We start from the raw sequence: 14,596 nt of genomic DNA, 5'->3' as shown, positions 1-14,596 counted from the left end.
TATAATTATTGCTTACTGAGAGTGGCCTTGTCTCTTTCTAAGCCAGTTTCATTCATTGGTTTACTAACAATGCATGGAAGGCCTGCCCTGGACCTCGCCCTGGGCCACTCAGAACATGTGTGGACACAGACACCCATGTCCTGGCGTCACATGGCCCACCTGGAAGGACGGCTTTGGGGACCGTGTCTGCTCCCTGAGGTTTCTTGTGCATGGGTAGACTAATGGCCCCCTTGCCTGGGGTCAAATGTAGAACCATGTCCTCCTCCTTGGGGCCCTGCTGAAGATATTCAGTCAGTCCCTCTATGATGCTGTGAGCTGTCGGTACTGCCATCATTATTTTGTGAAGACGTAGACAAGCACAACGAGGTCAAAGAATGTATAAAATGGAAGATTGAAGTTAAATCCCAGACCTGTGTTGTTTACAGGAATGTAGATTTGTCCCCTCCCAGTCCCCTGGGAAGGGCCCGTCCCCTCCACGCAGGCTGGGCTGGGGCCCGTGGAGTCTGTAAGGGAGCTCCTGTCTTTATGCCCAAGGGCACAGAGCAGGGATGTTTGCTGCTTCACGGGCCGTGATGGCACTAAGTGTCATCAACGAGCAGATAGATCATGGATCACTTGATTTCCGTATTCACGGTGGGATAGCATGGAGTGATATAAGTGATCTATGGCCACCCATGTTAGCATAGCTAATTCTCAAAGCATAAGGTTTCCTACAACTGAAATAGTTAATAATTTGGAATCTATCTCTCTGTCAAGGTAGATGCTGGGCAGGTGGTTCTGTCATCTGGGGAGAGCTGTCCCAGGATAAACAATGTTGGCAGGAGAATTAATGGTCATTCATTCATTCATTCATTCATTCATTTATTTTCATCCAGGGTGAAGCTGGTCCCGCAGGCCCCCCTGGATTACCTGGCACTGTAAGTTACTCCGCTTCTCCTCCTCATCCTTCTTTGAATCCCTCAGGCATTGGGTGCCTCCCTTCCTCCCAAACCACTTAGTTATAAACATCTTTCCAGTGGAGATGGCCACTAGGCAAGCCTATTCTTAGGTCTTGTGATCCAGAAATACTTAAGCTTCTGTAAAAAGCACCTTGTGTTTATTGATTTATTTTATGCAGCAAGCATAGTGGCTATTTATCAGAACATTGGCTAGACACAGTATGTACCCACCCATTAACATATGAGGAAACTGAGGTCCAGACACAAGAAACAGGAATAGACTTTGTCCAGAGCAAGACGGCAAAATGGATCTATAACCACAACTCATGCTTCCACCCTGTGCAGGCATGAGGGCAGGCATTGTGCTTGGTGATGAGTAGTGAGTAAGGCCATGGGCTTCAGAGCTTGAAAAAAGTGAGTTTGAGTTCCTGAGTCCCTGCTCTGCCATCTACCAGCACTATGGTCTTAGGTACATTGTTTAATTTCAAAGACCCCATCTTCTCATTTATTAAGAAAAGATATTATACCCAGCTGTCTTGTACATTCCTAGTGAAAATTAAATGAAATAATGCAAAGTTCATAGTCCAGTTTCTGATACATAATAAACACTAAATTAAAAATAAATTCTTAAAAAATAAATAATAAAAATAAATTCTATATAAATAGGGGAGGCTATTTTGGATGCTTTTTTTTTTCCATTTTAATATTTCTTCCCAGCTGGTTTCAGGGACATTGAACGTGGCTTCAGTGCTGGCCATGGTTGGGCAAGTATGGATCATTCAGTTCCCTGAGCAGGGAACTGCCTAAGAAAATAGAGACAGAGAGATGAGAGCCTGAACACCCAGAAATCCCGTTTATAGTGTGACAAAGAATCTCTGCCTGTGGTTTTTATGTATGTTAAATCATTCTTCTACAGCTCAATCTCCTCCCCACATACACACCTGTCAAAACGAGACTCAGCCATTCCATAAGGATGTCAGAAGAATCTCAGAATCAAATTTAGATTCGGAACCGGTCATATAAAACTTGGTGTAATAATGAAAACGTCTAATGTTGGCAAGCATGCAGGGAAATGTATTATTTAGTAGGAGGGCAAATTGGTAGCATCGAATTGAGAAGTTGCTCAGTATTCACATATCATAAAGTATGTACTTGTTAGCTTAGAAATTTCGTTTCCAGGCATCTATCTCAGGGAAATATTTGCATTGTGTGTAGTTGAAAAAGCATGCACAAGAATGCGCATTGTAGTTTTGCTTATAATGAAATGTTACTGGCCACTTATATGACCAAAGCATAGAATTAAGTGCACCACAGAATATCCATATCGTGGAATCCTATTCTATAAAATACACACACAAGCATATGCACACACTCATGTATATATACACAATATACATGGCCTTGAAAAGATACTGCTGATACTCAAGAAAGCTGCCTAGAGAAACCAGCGTGACCTCCAGGGCCACCCCGGTGGGGCACGTTCCTACCCCACACTTACTTACTACTGGTGGGAGCTTTGTTAAGCTTTCACCTCTCTGCTTCTAATTTTCTTATTCATGATGCAGGGAAAACATGATCTACCCCTTGGTTATTGTGAGGAATATGTGGTTTAAACATGTAAACAAGAACTAATAATCATGTGGTGGCTGTTGATATTTGTATAACTCTTGTGCAAAATCATGCACTTCTATACATTCATAATTATGTGGAAATACATAGAAAAATTTGCTAAACTGAAAAATAGTGATTTCTTCTGGAGAAGGAATTACTAGTATTTGGGGACATGGAAGACAAGATGGATTTGAAAAAGCTTTTGCCCTTCTATTTTGACTTCATTGTGTGATTATTTTTTTAGGATTTTATTTATTTACTTGAGAGAGACAGAGCGAGCATGAACAGGGAAGTGGGGGGCAGAGGGAGAGGGAGAAGCAGACTCTCTGCTGAGCAAGGAGCCCGACATGGGGCTCAATCCCAGGCCCTCAAGATCATGACCTGAGCCGAAGGCAGATGCTTCACCGACTCAGCCACCCAGGTGCCCCCTTGACTTCATTGGGTGTTTGGACTAGAATCTATGATGCCCTTTACCCTGTTTGCTTATTGTTTGAGCACCTGCTGTGAGCCAGGTGCTGACAGGGTTTGGAAACCCTGGAGCTTTCCAGCCCAGGCAGAGAGGCAAACTCAAGTCACCTGGTGGCCCTGATACACATATGACAGGTTATAGTAAATGCCAGTGAAGAACAGGGTGCACTCAGGGAGAGTAACAAAGGGACGTAATTTATAGTTGAGGGGAAGGGGGTTTTGAAGACAGGACATTGACAAAAGGCCTGAAGGATGGGCTGCCATCAGCCAGGTAAAGGAAGGATAAGAGCATGTTCCCAGCTGGAGGAGTAGCAGGTGCAAACGCCATGTGGCCAGAGATGTCATGAGACCTGCAAGGTGCTGACAGCAGCATGGACACAGGGTGGAGCCAGAGGGCCATGCCGGCCAGCCCCTGTGTCTCTGGGTGCGGGGATAAAGAGTTTTGCATAAGTTGGTTCCCCGTGCCCAGAGCGTGTCTCCCCTGGTTTCTTCCTCTCGTGCATCATGGCCAGCAGATGCTGGTAGAGGTGGATTCTGGGGGAGGGCCCGAGGTCCCAGCCTCTGATTACTTGCACGGACTCTCCATTTCAGCCATGGCACTCTGGGCAGGGGAGGTTTCTGCCCCCACTTTATCGATGGAAGAATAGAAACTGACAGGTGGCCACATGGTTTTAGGCAGGAGTGTGACTCCAGGGTCCCCCAACTGCCCACCATGCTTTGCTGCCCTGCCTCACCCACCGCTCCGGGACTGGAGAGAAGTTGGTGTTGATGCCTGTCAATGCTGACCATCACTCCAGGAAGCCCTGGGGCTCCATCTCCCACTTGGTCCATTTCTTAGAGGCCAGTTGTTACAATCGAGTCATCCTTTTCTCATTTCTGTGGTTTTCTTTTCAGACATCCCTCTTCACACCGCACCCAAGAATGCCAGTAAGTAGCTGCGGCCCCTCCTGGCTCAGGTGCCCCTCAGCCAGGCCTGCGATGCCTGCACTCTCTGGTGGTGACTTGCCCCCAGCACATAGGGCCGTTGAACTTCTAGATTAGTTCTGGCGGCTGGGGTTGGGGAGTGGGGACGGGCCCACCTGCAAGGACCTGGCTCCAGTGTCAGGCCTGCGACAGTCCAGTGGCCTGGAGGTCACCTGCTCTGAGGATAAGGGTGGCCCTCTCTTTGGGTGAGGTTCTGAACAAAGAGCTGGTGGTCTCGAGGAGACCAGAGCTGTGTAAAGTGGCTGCAGACTGAAGGATCCCGAGAAGCATTACTGAGGATGTGGGTCGTGGTGATGGGGACAGATGCGGATACTGAAGTGCATGGGGGCACCCAGGCCTAAGAAAGGCCGTTCTGAGAGAGGACAGTGGGGTCCCAGCCAACTTCGGGAGGAGTGAGGGTGCCAGTAGAAGGAGCACTCGGGGCCTCTCCTGAATATTGACCCCTTAACAGACAAGGAGGCTCACCTTCACTGCAATGACTAGGAAGCTTCTTCTCTGTTTGGAAAGGCGCTCGGGGAAGCATTCCCAGGCTCTCCTCTTGCTCTCCGCATCACTGAGGCCAGAGGCACAAGCTTGCTTGCCCCTCTGCTCTCAGGACAGTGTTCTCCTGTTATGGGACTTGGCCTGCTGCTCGGGGCCACCCAGCAGCTTAGAGCCTGTAGATGCCCATGTGTCAGAGTTGCTTTCTCCCCAAGCTCAGTGTTACGTTGATAGACTTCAGAAGCTGCGGCTAATCCTGTGTTTGACGGGAAAGATGGGGAGCAGAGGGCTGGAGCCAGGGGCTGAGATCCTGGTGGAAGGAGAAACACTTTGAGCTGCTCCGGAGGTGAAAGGGAGAGGAGGAGGGGTGGACGGGGCATCACCGGGTGGTGTGGACTTCAGAAGTACTCGGGAGTTGCCTGTGGGAAAGGACAGATTTAGGGGGCTCTGGCTTAAAGATGATTTCCAAGGCATTCTGGCCAGACGACTCATGATGGGAAGCTGGGGCCTGCCAGGCTTCCCCTTTGTCTTCCCTTGGTGATGCTCTCTGCAGCGTCTGAGATTTCTGAAAACTAGGAAGCCACTTCAGGTGCAATGTGAGAAAATTGTGTCTATGAGGGAAAAAGGAAAAAAAAAAGAAAAAATATGCATTGTGGATTATTGCATGAATCTCTCTGGACTGGCCTCATCACCATGGTAACTGTATTTTTATTGATGGTTTCGAAGAGTGTTGTTTGACATCCTCCCTGCTCTCCGGAGGCGTGCTCCTTGGAGTCCCTGCTCATGGGGCAGGTAGCAGGGTTCACGACATAATTAAGGAAGGGAACAGAGAAGGAGGAGGAGGAGAGCTGGGAGGAAAAGCCTACCTCCCTCCGCCTGGGGTTGGAGGAGTGTGCTGGGCCTGGCTGGGGCCTGCACCCTGGGGAGGCCTCCAGGTGGTGTGTGCAGGTATGGAGGAAGGAGGGCCAGGTAGCCTCGGGCTGGGGAAATTGCAGCGAAGAACTCAAGAGGGTCTTTGTCGCTGGGAGCCAGCAGGTGGTGCACAAGCAGCCGCTAGGGAAGGATCCGGGGCAGCCTGCAGAGGAATCTCCAGGATGCCAAGCAGTGGCCGAGTTCACCAGGGTGACACTGAGCCCAGAGAGGGTGTTGATGTGACTGACGTCACGGGGGCAGTCAGGAAGAGAAGCCAGTCATACCCATGCAATCAATATTATTGATCATCAATCAATGAGCATGGGCTCATCCGTGTGCTCCTGGAGTGAAGGCTCTGCCTCCCAACAGACAGACTGCCAGCCCCGGACTGGAAATGGCTGGAGCACCTTGCCCATGAGCCCCCGGGGGTCCCTCTGCTGGCCTGGCTGACCAACTCCTGAGTCCTGAGCCGGGCTTCCTGCCACCAACAGCCCCTTCCCCCAGCATCTTTCTAGTGCTTCACCCGAGATAACCCTGTGACTTCCAGTGACTGGAAGATCAAAGAGCTTGGACAGTCCCCACCATGGGAAGTGTTCTAGAAGGAGAACGTGCTAGGAGAGAGGCGCTGCTGTCCCTGGCGAACGGAGCCGGGGTGTGCTCTGGGCTAGCTTGCGATGGAGCCTCTGGAAGGAGGGGTGAAGTCACACCCGTGTGGGTGCCACGGAGCCCTTTGCAAAAGCGATCTCCGTGAACGCTGGCCACGGCTCCCTGGGGAAGGCCGCGCAGGTTCCATGCCACACACACGATGCAGGCAGAGAATAGCAGCCAGGGCCGTGCAGATGCCAAGTGGGGGGTCCAGCTGGGAGAGGAGGGCGGGCGGGAAACTCTGGGGCAAGGTCTGCAGAATGTGCCTGTGCCTGGGGACAGAGAGCGGCCTGTCTGCCCTCTTCTCCCACCACTGGACGTTTAGCACTTCCTGCCCCGGGGTCCCTAACTCTCCTGTTAGAGTTTGCCTTCAGGATGCTTCCAGGGGAGCCTGGTGTCCCCCTGAGCAGCCCATGGCGTGCTCACACAGCTCTAGGTCCCACTCCTTGAGATGGAGCCACGCTCGGCCCTTCCAATGTGCAGGCTTCAGCTGTTACTCAGCCCCCAACGTGGCACCTCTTGTCCTGCCTGGGGCCCATCTCTTCTTTAGCAAAAGTTAGACACCCCATTCTGGCCATCACGATTGTAGGGTTCAGCCCCCAGGCTGTCAGGTCCCTCCAGTGAAGGTCCCTCCCCAGATTCTCCATCAAGGCAAGGAAGGGGAGAGGCTCAGGGTCTGAGAAAAGTCTTTCCCTCAACATTCCTTCCATCGTTAGTTATTCGCCAGCTTGCAGGCCTCGGAGCTGGAGGGGGGTGGGAGGCAAACCTGAAGGGTGCAAATAACAGTGAAACTGCTGTGGGACGAGTCTGGGGAGGAGGAGGATGCTGCCTGGAAAGTCCCCAGGTTTGGGGTCAGCTTCCCTGAAGAAGCGATTCTTGGCCTTCGATTTGAAGGTTGTTGTAAGCATCATGAGTCTGAGCGGGGTGCGAGGGGAGGACCCCGGGCAGAGGGAGCAACCTTTGCTAACGGGTCAACGCAAAGGACAGGGGTGGCCAGTGAGGCTGATCCGTGGACAGGGCAGGGCAGGGCGTGTGTGCTGTACTCTGTGCTTCTCCAACAGGGAGAGCAAGGGCCCAAAGGAGAGAAGGGTGATCCTGGCGTGCCTGGGGAACCGGTGAGTGTCCTGCACCCCGTGCCCCGTACCCCTGAGCCTGTGTACTGGTTCCAGGGTGTCCACGGGCTGCGTGGCAACAGGTCTCTGAACCGCACGGTCTCCCCACAGCATCCCCAGTAGCCAAATGCAGCCTGTTCCTCCTTCCCCAGGACTCTGAGGACAGCCCCCACCATGCATCCCAGAACAGGCCCATTGCATGTGTCCTTGCTCCCCCCTCCACTCCCCACTAATTGCTGGGGTGATGACTGAGTTCCTTGACGGTTGTTGCATTGCAGGGATTGCAGGGCCATCCCGGAGAACTGGGGCCTCAGGGACCCACTGGAGCGCCGGTAAGAAACCCTCTGTCCCCCTGTGGACTCAAAATCCTGGACTGCCCCTCTGTCCCTTGGGGTCCCTCCCAAATGCCCCCACCCCGTCTGCTTGCCTGGCATGCTGCAGCTGCCCCCCAGGGGCGCTGCCACAGGTGCTGTGAGTCCAGTGCCTCGGGGCTGACGCCCCTCACTAGGCTCCCCGAGAACGCCGCCCTGGGGGTGGGTGCTGCTCTGGACCCCTGGGTGGGGAAGGAATGCCAGGGCATCGGGTGGTTCAGATGCAGGAAGCCCCTCCGTCCCTCCCAGCTCTGACTGGCTGCTCTGGGGTAAGTGACACGGGTGCAGATTAGCATTTTGATTTTGCTATTTCTCTTGGCCTGGGCTTCCTAGCTGCCTCTCTCAGGGACACTCTCTGGAGAGGTCCCCTTGGAGTGACTATCGGGGCTCAGATCTCAGGGGGCTGCTGGCCGGCTCTGTGCTCCTGGGCCGCCCCGTCTACATAGCGCCAGTGCTGATCCCTATACCTGGGGTGGTGAGGATGGGATAAGGGAACAAGCCATGCGCCAGACGGCTGCCAGGGCCTTGTGACTCCCGCACACGTCGGGCTCTGCTCCCTGTCCTGCACTTTGCACCCGCCGATTCCAATGAGCGGGCTGTGCCTGCAATGGCCCTGCATGGGGACGAGGACAGCATCCCCTAGATGTCTCCCCTCCCCCTTGTGTCCCGGGCAGGGTGCCAAAGGACAGGAAGGCCCACGCGGCGCACCCGGATCAACTGGAAACCCCGTGAGTCCTCACGCATCCTCCCGAGGGGCCCTGCAGAGGGAGACAGGGCCAGGCCCACGCACCTGCGCTCATAGCTCTGGGTGGGCCAGAGGGCAGAGTGGAGTGGTGGCCGGGGTGGGCAGCCCTGGGGCAACAAGGACCAGGACAGACAGACTGGTCTCTACAGCGTTCCCAGCATTCCAGGGCTTTGTCCACCTGCCCAACCCACAATCAGAGTCTGCATCCACACGCACGGGTGTGATGCGCACAGGGACAGACACCCAGTCACATGCACACGTCCTCTAAAACCAGCGTGCACATGTCCCTACAGAAACTCCCAGTGCACAGGAGCAGCTAGGGACCCAGGCGGACGGGGGCCTTCATGCACCTGCCTTCTGAGCACCCCACGGCTGGGCCTTCCCTCCCGTGGGGCTGCTGGCTCTCCGGGGCGTGGGCAGTGGGCCCCCGGGGGCTGACTGCAATCTGTGTGGGGTGCAGGGCTGTAGAGCTCAGGCGCCCACGTGGTGCTGGCAGAATGAGGCCGCCTCCACGAAGGGGTAATGGTGGTGAGATGGGCCGTGGCCACAGGCAGCACCCTTGCTCCCCAGCCCCTGGGTTCTGTGTACCTGCTGTTGTGCGCTCACAGGACCCAGGTCACCTGTGCATATGTCCCGGTGGGGATGGGGTCAGCCCAGGGCAGTGACCAACACAGATGTCACAGGGCAGGGTGGGGGCACGGCTGGCAGGCTCCTCTCTGCTAGTAGAGAGCCCTGGACGGGCACAGCCTGCAGGGCGGTGGAAGCTGAGTGCAGACAGGGAGACCCAGGTACCTGGGGAGTTCCCTGCTTCCCATCTCCGTGGTGTGGACCCCCACACCTCCTCCCGTGGAATCTTCCTTAACCATGGGTGTTGCATTCAAATCTACTTCCTCCAGGAAGCATTCCCTGATTCATCTGTCAAAACTAATCCACACACACAGGCATGCACGTGCATACCAGCACCACCACTCCATGCCTTGGTTCCTCTAGGAACCCCCTGGAGCCCTTCTGTCCTCCTGTCCCCCACGTCTGTGCCAGAATGCCACTCGCTGGGGGTTTAAGGCCAGCTGGGCACCTCAAGACACGCACGGGAGGAGGCTCCCCTTGGTGGTGAAGGCAGCTCCAGGTCAGAAGTAGCGAATTGCAGTGAATCAAGGAGAAGGCAGCCTTGGAGAGAGGCTGGGGTAACTCTTAGTGATGGCTACGCTGGGTCTTTCTAAACTTCTGCTTCCAAATAGGGCGCTCCTGGAACTGTAGGCCCCCCTGGTGCCAGCGGCCCCCCGGGAAGTGTGGTGAGTAATGGAAGAGGGCTGGGGCCCCAGGGCTGCTTGTGGATCTGCAGAGCCTCCCCCTGCTCCCCCGCCCCTGTAGGGGGGGGTGTAGGCATAGGCATCCTTGCTCCCATTTTACAGATGGAGAAATGGACGTCCCAGACAAGGGCACCTAGAAGGTTACCCAGCCTAAGGCTCTAGGGCACTCATCAGGCCTGCCCGGGGGGTAAACAAAAGTGTTAGAAAAATGCAGAAAACTGCAGAAAGCCTGTACACATGGGGGATGTTGGAGTCAGCCTCAGAGTTTGCCTTTCGAAGACACAGGACAAAACTAAGGGGTTTGTAGGGGTCCTGATGCTTAGGGTCCCTGGATGCTGAGCAAGGCCACGGCTGCAGGCTTGTTCTGTGACCTCTGCGGCCACTCCCGCAGGCCTCAGCTCTTCACCTTCAAAGACAGAGCACACTGGCCAGATGGCCACTAACGACCCCCTGTGCCCGCCGTGCGGAGTCCTTGCCTGCGGGGCCCGGGGTCTGCTGGCCGGCCAGCTTTGAAGGCCACGGTCCACACCGATTCCTGCTTTGAAATCCTGCCCTAAGACACCCAGCACCAGTGTCTAGCTCAGGGCAGCAGAGAATCAGTCCACCTGAAGCCGGCTGGGGCCCGGCCTGTCTGCCCATCAGCCTGTGCGGATCATTAGAGGGGTTTGGAGGACAAATTTTGAGCCTTTACACATGCCAGCATCTGTTCCAAGTACTTTACGTGTGTGAATTCACTGAGTCCCCTCGACCCTGGGAGGTGATTGTTCTCACCGCTTCTAACACGAGAGGAGATGCAGGGACAAGGGACAGTGAGTCATCCTGTCCTTCGTGGTCGCCAGAGATGCTGCTGGAATGTGGCCCGTGTCACGTCCCTCCCCCTGCTCCTGTGCCTGCCAACCCTGCATTCCTTCGCCGGGAGAGTTTTCTCTGGCTTTCCTTTCCGAGACCACCTAGTGCAGCCACAGAACAGGTGGTTATGAGCTCCCCGGGAGGCAGGCCTGAGGGGAGGGCTGGGTAAGCCCCGGCTCCTTCCCCTGGAGGGCGCGTCCTGCACCAGCTCCCAGAGCTGCCTGCCATCCTCCCCTCCCTCACTGCTCTGCTTCCCCACTGGGGTGGCCCACGGCTCTTTTGCTTTGTCTCAAAGTGAACCCCCAGGCGATGTCAAGGACACGGGTGGATCAGGTCCTGAATGTGGAGCCTGTGTTCTAGGTCACCCTCGTCCTCCCTGGTATCCAGTGTAGGCTGGGCCCTGGCCTCTGAGAGCCACAGCCCGGGGCAGGAGAGCAGACAAGGAGGAGCTGCTCAGGCCGGTGGGGAGGAGATGGGGAACTGAATCGGGGATGGGGAGCCCATGGGGACAGGGTAGCCGTGGCTACAAGGGCGTATGATCCCTTCTCTGGGGACCACAGGCCATCATGAACTTTACCATGTGCATAACCTGTCTTTTTTTCAGGGCCCCCCTGGCATCAGAGGCCCCCCTGGGAAAGATGGAGAGCGTGGAGAGAAGGTAAGGCCTGGCTGCTCTCAGCATGTGCATCCGTCCTCAGCTTCTTGAGCAGCCGTGGAGGCGGAGGTCCAGCCACTGAGGCCTGGGTTAGGGCGCCCGAGCCCAAAGGGGCTTTCTAGGTAGAGGAGAGAGAGGCCATGCAGCCACCTCTCACAGGATCCCAGCACCCGTGAGTCAGATGGATCCCGGGGGAACAGATGGGAGCCTGAGGAGGCCTTGGGAGGCGAGGTGATCACCTCACCTCTCAGAGCAAGGCCTGACCCCCAATCCTGCTTTCTCTCAACTCGATGCACCAACAATGTATCATGCATCTCACTCCTCTGTGCAAACAGGACGTTTTCCCAAGTTTGAGAAAGAGATCCGCGTATTAGAGGGAAGACAGACAGGTGCTCCCCCCAGGACACCAACACCCCACAGACAGAGGTAGAAGGCCCCCCAGCCTTTGGAAATCCTGTTTCACCCTCATTTTAGAAAGTGTCTGGGGTTCATGGCTGAGGGCCTGCTGCCGGCTTCCGGTGGGCAGAAACAGGGTTCTCCTCCAAATCTCACACTCACAGGACAGCGACCCCCGACCGCACACACTCCACCCGAATGTCGGGGTGCCGGTGTGGAGGAGACGCCTGGTCTCGGGCACCCTCTGTGCACCTGGACTTTCTCATCTGTGGAACGAGGACAGTGATGCATCAGTGGCAGGTTATAATGATGAAGTACAGAACTAACCCATCAGAGGGCTCGGCACAAGCAGGTGTGGACATTGCAGCCCGTCTTCCCCTGCAAGCAGTGTCACATCCGGGGACAGGTGTCCCTCCAACCTGGCGGACAGGCCGCAGGGGCCCCTTTTAGCACAAGTGCCTCAATGTCCCTCTAGGAATCCCTTCAAGACCCCGTTAGCCAGAACCTTTTAAAGGAGGCATCATTTTGTCCTTTCTATTTTGGCAGAATTTAACAAGAATAGATGGTACATTTGCATTTTGGCAGGGAGGCTGAATCTTAGAATTTGTGTCTCGGAGAAAAATGATTTATCGCGGAGGAAAACGGTCAGCCAACCTGTGGGACGTATCTTCAGTTTTTGGAGTGTTGGCTGATGATAAGCCCAAGAATAACCCTCATGCGGTGCAGGTGCTAATTTTTGTTTTGAAAGGAGATAATGCCGTCGTAGGCTACAGTAATAAAAGTAGAGCACCCAGATGAAGCCAGGGGAAAAAATAACCCCGGCCCATCTGCTGCGCCTTGATTATACCACGTCTGAAAATTGCGCTCTATTCTGGACACACCGTAAGTAGGGCGTCGATGCCTTGAGAAGGCGGTGACCAAGATGCTGGAGGTTTTGGGGTCCCCTTGAGAGCCAGGAAATCAGTGGGCTGTTGGCACATGTGTCGCTAGAGGGAGCCAGACACCTCTCTGTGGCTGAGCAAGAGGCCAGGCCGAGGGCCCAGAGCTGGGGCTGCATGGGGAGGGGAATCCCGAATGCCCTGCAAAGTGCTCGGAAGCCCAGCAGCCAGGCCATGCTCTTTCTGCCTCTCAGGGTGTCCGCTGGCTGGCCTGAGGCTTGGGGAAGCCGATTGGACCCTAGGCTCGCAGACAAGTGCCCTTGCTTTGGCTGCTCTTGGTCCTTAAGGTACCCAGCTCTCCTTCAGGGTCTGTCTGCAGGCATTCACGTCACAGCTCAGCCCCCAGGGAGCCCTGCTGGGGAAGCGGAGCCCCTGTGGCTCATGTGGTGCAGCACAAACTCCACAGCCAGGTGGCCACAGGGGCTGGAGACCCTGTGATCCGTGGTCTGAAAGGTGAACATTATTTGCCAAGGGCAGGCTCAAAGCCCAGCTCCCTCCCTCCTGAGGACCTGGAGTCTGTCTCTGTGTCCCTCTCCTCCCTCCACTTCAGAGCCCTGAGCTGTGTTCCTATTGCTCAAGACCTACAGTGCGAAGAGGCGGGTTAGAGTCTCTCCTGGGAACTCCCCAAGTTTGAGTGTCATGTGTCTGGAAGACTCCAGAGAGGGTGCTCTTGGCTGAATGTAAAGAAAAAGTATGTAACAGGGCTGCCCGATAAAGGAATAAGGCCTAGGAAGGTAGTGAGCTCTCTGCTTTTGGAGGAATTCAAGCAAAAATAGGAGGACCTCTCCACAAGAGATGCACCAGATGCTTTCCTGCAGTAGATCCAAGGCTGGACTAGAAAAGCACTCATGTCCTGTCCTGTTCTCAAGTTCCGCCTTGTATCAGCTTGCCAAGTCTCCTGTAGCACAGTATCACTCACTGGGGGGCTTAAGCAACAGAAACACCCAGCCTGACCCTTCTCACCATGTCTGGAAGCCCTAAATCGGGAGGCTGGTTCCTCCCAAGGGCCACGAAGGGAGCATGTGTTCCAGAACCTTCTCCTTGGCTTATTGACAGCTGCATGTCCCCTGCGTCTTCACACTGCCTTCCCTCTGTACTTACCTGTATGCAAATCTCCCCTTCTTACAAGGACAGAAGTCCTACTGGATCAAATGCTGTCCTCCTCCCTATGACCTCAGCCTAACAACTAATTGCATCTGCAGATATCTTATTTATTAACTGAGGTTGAGGGGGATTAGGACTTCAGATAACAAATTTGGGGGGGTACCCAGTCCAGCGTACTATGTACATTGTATAGAACAGTCGGAGCATCACCTGGACACCTACTGACCCCCTTCAGGCTGGCTCACCATTGCAAAGCTTGCCTTCTGCACATCATGGATCCCGGAAACTGTCCCCTTTTCTTTCCAGGGGGCGACAGGTGAAGAAGGGAGTCCAGGGCCAGCTGGTCCCAGGGGTGATCCCGGGGTTCCTGGGCTCCCGGGGACCCCCGGACAGGGAAAAGACGGAGAGCCGGTAAGTGTTTGGTCCAGAGGCTTCTGTGCCCATTCAACCAGGCCAGCATTGGAAACAAAAAGGGAGGGGAAATTAAAGAGACTGGCTGGCCTCCCAAGGATGAAGCAGGAGAATACACATAAATCTGTAGATTGTGGCACTCGGCGAGCATTTATGATGTTAGCTATGGAATCAGGCACTAAAGCACCCTACACTGAATCCTCACAACTACCCCGACAAGCGAGTACTTCTTTTTTCAGTCCGTTCAGGCTACTCTAACAAAATACCATGACTCAGTGGCTCTAAACTTCTAGTAGAGGCTGGAAGTCCACGTTGAGGATATCCGCATGGTCAGGTTCAGGGGAAGGCCCTCTTGGGTTGCTGAATGCCCACTTCTCGCTGCGTCATCACAGGATGGAAAAGATGAAGAGTCTCTCTGGAGCCTCTCTTACAAGGACAAGGATCCCATTCACAATGGCTCCACCCTCACATCCTAAACACCAAAGGCCCCACCTCCTAATACCTTCAAGGTTGGGCCTTCAGATTTAACAATATGAACCTGGGACCCACACAGGCATTCAGACCAAGGCAGTGTTATCAACCGCACATGATTGATGGGGAAAATGAGGTTCAGGGAGGTGAAGCACTTGCCAAAGTCCCAGAGCTTGGCCGCGAACCCACAAGGGAC

General features: G+C 54.6%; 1 protein-coding gene across 6 annotated transcripts in view; it reads left to right on the top strand.

Moving 5' to 3' along the window:
• COL22A1 (collagen type XXII alpha 1 chain) overlaps window positions 1–14,596 on the top strand; it is a 260,912-nt gene that overhangs the window by 156,905 nt on the left and 89,411 nt on the right. For all 6 annotated transcript variants that reach the window (XM_035702839.2, XM_035702792.2, XM_035702817.2 and 3 more), the window contains 8 exons: window positions 876–917; window positions 3,912–3,944; window positions 7,100–7,153; window positions 7,429–7,482; window positions 8,196–8,249; window positions 9,505–9,558; window positions 11,030–11,083; window positions 13,825–13,929. In XM_035702839.2, the coding sequence (XP_035558732.2) occupies window positions 876–917; window positions 3,912–3,944; window positions 7,100–7,153; window positions 7,429–7,482; window positions 8,196–8,249; window positions 9,505–9,558; window positions 11,030–11,083; window positions 13,825–13,929 (450 nt within the window). The remainder of the gene's footprint in view (window positions 1–875; window positions 918–3,911; window positions 3,945–7,099; window positions 7,154–7,428; window positions 7,483–8,195; window positions 8,250–9,504; window positions 9,559–11,029; window positions 11,084–13,824; window positions 13,930–14,596) is intronic.

Source organism: Canis lupus, chromosome 13 (assembly GCF_003254725.2).
Source record: "Canis lupus dingo isolate Sandy chromosome 13, ASM325472v2, whole genome shotgun sequence".
Taxonomy (NCBI): domain Eukaryota; kingdom Metazoa; phylum Chordata; class Mammalia; order Carnivora; family Canidae; genus Canis; species Canis lupus.
Note: the sequence above shows the minus strand (reverse complement) of the source record. Positions and strands in the feature narration are given on the sequence as shown.